Raw genomic sequence first — 4,089 nt, forward strand, 5'->3', positions numbered from 1 at the left:
ATTTGCTGGTCAAATTCATGGTCAATTCTTTTCTTAAAATATGTGGTAGCCTAATAAACCTAAACGGAGAGAGTATGTATTTGCCAGCTTGTTAGGGAAACATGAACATGTAGAAAATTACACCGAAATTAATCCAATATTCAAACAAGCGGCATATAGTAGAATATTGTTATGTTAATTAGTCTACGCAAAAACAAATTAATTAATTAAGGGATATTAGCCTATGCAATTGAAGTGCGTCTACTTGGCCAATTGTCCTAGTTGTCAGATGCAAGAAACCCACCCCGGGTGATTACAATAGGCCTGCCACACCTAGTTTAGATTTTTTTTTTTTTTGAATTGTTCACCTAGTTCAGATCTATAAATAGAACCCCTCTAACCCTTTATTATCTCACAGCTCTCCTAGCCCACTGATCCTGTGCTTTCTTCTCCCTCTGCTCCCTAGACACAATTCCATCGAGCCATGGCTAGTCCCTCTGCCTCCTCGTTTTTTCTCTTGCTCTTGCTGCCAACTATCCTGGGCATGGCTAGTGCCTATTCTCCAGTCCAGATTTGTGTGCGTCCCTGCCCAAGTGAGGTTAACCTGCACCTATACCTCCACCAATTCGTTGCTGGACCAAACCACCCAAACCGCAACGAGGAATTCCTGATAGCCCCAGCAAATGCCTTTGGTTTTGGTACTACCCTCATCCATGATTGGACCTTGACCAGAACAACCGATCCTAACGATACACTCATCGCACGTGTGCAAGGCACACACATCCAAGCTGGCACGACAAACGCTAACAGCTGGTACATTTCGCAGAACATAGTGTTTCAGAGTGGCAGGTAAGATGTATTACACTCGTGCATTAGTAATTGATTTCGTGGTACATTTTTCACGCTTTCTCGGCTTCAAAATATAATCTTTTTTGAACATCACTTGTCGTAACTTTATTATCTTTGACTACAAATTAATTAACTTAGATTAGATTTGTTAGATGAAGTGGTGCAATTATACTTATCACTAAAGTCCTTTATAATATTTTATTAAATCCATATCGAAAGAAATGGTCACGGTTATCTATTCAAGATATATTCGGAAAAGTCAGCCGATTTCCTAGTATCAGAGGCTACGCACGGGTAACTATACTGAGTAACTATCCGCTCGCTACTGTTGAGGAGAGGCGGAAAAGGAGGCGACCGCGCGTGCTCTGCTCCCGCCGGCGAATCCGCCGCTCCCCTCTGCCTCCGGCCGCCGTTCAGGCGCTGTGAGGTAGGGGGGAGCTCCGGAGGCTGCCGTGCGTGTATAGTCTAGGTGTAGGTGTAGGTGTGTGTGTGGCTCGCGTCGGCATCGAGACGGTGGCGATGGCGGCGGTGGTTGAGCTTTTGTCCTCCCCCTCTGTTCCCCGTTCCGGTGTTCTCGCCGGAGAGGCTGTGGAGGTGGTTCGTCAGGTCACATCTTCCTTCTCTGGTCCTCTGGCCGTCCGTGGTGGAGAGGGGAGGAGTGGGTGGGCGGTGCTGATCTGCTTTTGTTGCTGCTGTTTGTGGTGGTCCTCTTCGTGGTTGCTCCGGCCGGCCGTGGAGGCGTGGGGAGCGGCGCCTGGAGGTGGTGCGGGGGTGGTGGTGGTGGACCTAGGCGGAGCGGAGCCGGCTGGATGTTTGGCGGATGCGGGGAGCAGGTGCCGTGGTCGTACTCGTTCATCGAGTTTCGGTTCCGTCGCTTGGCGGCGGACGGCTTCTGCGACCTTCTACATGCTGGAGCGGCGCCCTCTTCCCGGCGGTTGGAGGTATGGCGGCGTCGCCGTCGCCTAGGTGCTTGGGGATCGTCTGGGATCCGTCTGTGTCTTCTTCGATAGCTCAGGGTGCTCTTTGCACTTTTTGGGGTCCTCTTTGTTTTTCTGTTTTCCTTTGGACCTTTTTGTAAAAGTGTGACGAGCTGTCTGAATATATGTGTCGGATCCTCCTCAAAAAAAAAAAAAAAAAAAAAGATATATTCGGCAAAATTAATCAACACTCTGTTTCAAAATTAAGGGGCATTGCTGCACCAAGTTTTAAAATATAGGATATTGATTATCTTTATTTTCATCTTTATATCATGACGTTATACTAAGAATATGATCCAACAAGTATATATGATAATAGATATGTAAATATTATTTCAGAAATATATACCACTCCACCTTAGAGCCCCATACTATAGCATTTCAAGGGGAAATCACTCATAAAGCATGAGCATGAGTTATGTGTGCATTTAGATTGATTGTGTGTTTGCATAGTAAATGTGATGTGATTTATGGGTAAATAAATAAATTCCTTGATAGGTAAACTCGCTGATGAGTAGATCAAAATTCCATCCATGGATTCAAATAGTTTGTCAATTTGTGCATGCTATCTTGTAAATTTGTGTTGGTACATTTTTTTTATTGTTGTACTTACATACATGTATCCTAGAATAATATATATAGAGAGAATGGATGGATTGGAGTATACATTGTGCCATAATTATTGGATGGATATACCATTATAAGCAATTCTGACCTTTTGACAAAATCTGTAATGTCTCCATGTAAAACAGATTTGCAGGGTCCACACTTCAGGTGATGGGGACATTAACCGAAAACAGTGTTGGCCAGTGGTCTATCGTCGGTGGGACCGGACAGTTTACGCTGGCCCAGGGTATTATCAACTACAAGATGGATCCGTCTTCTAACAAGGATGATGCTATTAGAGAACTTAATATCCGTATCCTCTACGACGCAGATGATGCACAAGTGGTAAGTATGACGGTTTACAGCCTTGTATCTAAATCACTGCCATCTATTTTCAACTAAACTAGTTTGAACTAAGTCTTGGTGATATGGGAGCCTATGTTGATTCCAAAACTTCAACCTATCTTGCAAGCTAGGTTGAAACTAGTTCTAGAAATTTATTTAATGTGGTTAAAGAGTACATTTAGCATTTTAGCCAGATCAAATATTTTTAGCAATCACCTTGAGCTGTTATTTGACAAATTTGAAGAAAAAATATTTGAAACTAGTTCTAGGAATTTATTTTGTGCCGTTTAAAAGTATATTTAGCAATTTATTCATACTAAATAGTTTTAGCAATCACCTTGAGCTTTTATTTGAGGAATTTGAAGAAAATCATGCTAATATATACGTATACTAGTGCATGAAACAATTATTGTCTTACTGAGCTGTTGACTAGGCAGTCTAACAAACCTCAAGCGACATGCTTACGTTGTGTACATATGTGTGCAAGCTCTGTAACATTAATCACCTTTGTATTTTTACTTCACCTTATGCAGGCTCGTGATGGTGCATTACACCTGGTGCAAAACTAATCCACTAGGAAGTTGGCGCTATGGAAATAATGCGAGTTCACGGATGCTTGCTGTCTGATCAAGTGCTCATCGTGGCATTTCTAGTACCGGTGTGGTCAATGTCTGATGTTATTTTATGTGGTGGCAATGTGTCGAATATGCCGCCTTTTGTATGTTTTCAGTTCAAATAAGCCTTGGGTTCTGTGATGGGACTTTTGATCCCAAATCCAAGCCCCATTTGGTTCGTGGTTGTCTATATGTAACGTGTGACTATTCCATATTTTGGACCTCTTCTTATGGATATGCAACATCTTATGATGTAAATAAATGGGATCAAACTATCCATCTCTGATAGAAAATTAATTACACGTACTTGAGGCCCAAACATCCTTTGCTATCATGACATCCACCCATCCAATTTCTGGAAATGTGTGATGTGGGCTGCGAAGGTGTGAAGTTTGGGTATAAGTGGAAAGTAGGTGATGGCAGGAGAATTATATTCTGGGAGAACATATGGTTTGGTAATACTAATATAGCTACCCAGTTTTGGGATTTATATTTTGTTTCAAACAAACAACTAAGAATATAGCCGAGTTATGGGGTGGTGTTCAACTTAGTTGTGATTTTAGGAGAACCTTTAATGATGAATTAATGAGCCAATGGCATGAACTGTTAGGTATTGTGAATTGCATTGTGTTCAATGAGGAAGAAGACCAACTTATTTGGTCATATGAGACCAATGAAGCTTAGTCTTCTAAAACAATGTATGCTTTGGTTAATTTTAG

The 4,089-nt window shown here is 42.1% G+C and overlaps 1 protein-coding gene across 1 annotated transcript; it reads left to right on the top strand.

Moving 5' to 3' along the window:
• The first annotated feature begins 380 nt into the window (after positions 1–380).
• On the top strand, positions 381–3,663 carry LOC127321955 (dirigent protein 22). The gene is made up of 3 exons (XM_051350907.2): positions 381–828; positions 2,558–2,756; positions 3,290–3,663. Exons 1-3 carry the CDS (start codon positions 464–466, stop codon positions 3,323–3,325), a joined length of 600 nt encoding a protein of 199 aa, XP_051206867.1. The 5' UTR covers positions 381–463; the 3' UTR covers positions 3,326–3,663.
• Positions 3,664–4,089: the final 426 nt, after the last annotated feature.

Source organism: Lolium perenne, chromosome 2 (genome assembly GCF_019359855.2).
Source record: "Lolium perenne isolate Kyuss_39 chromosome 2, Kyuss_2.0, whole genome shotgun sequence".
NCBI classification, from domain to species: domain Eukaryota; kingdom Viridiplantae; phylum Streptophyta; class Magnoliopsida; order Poales; family Poaceae; genus Lolium; species Lolium perenne.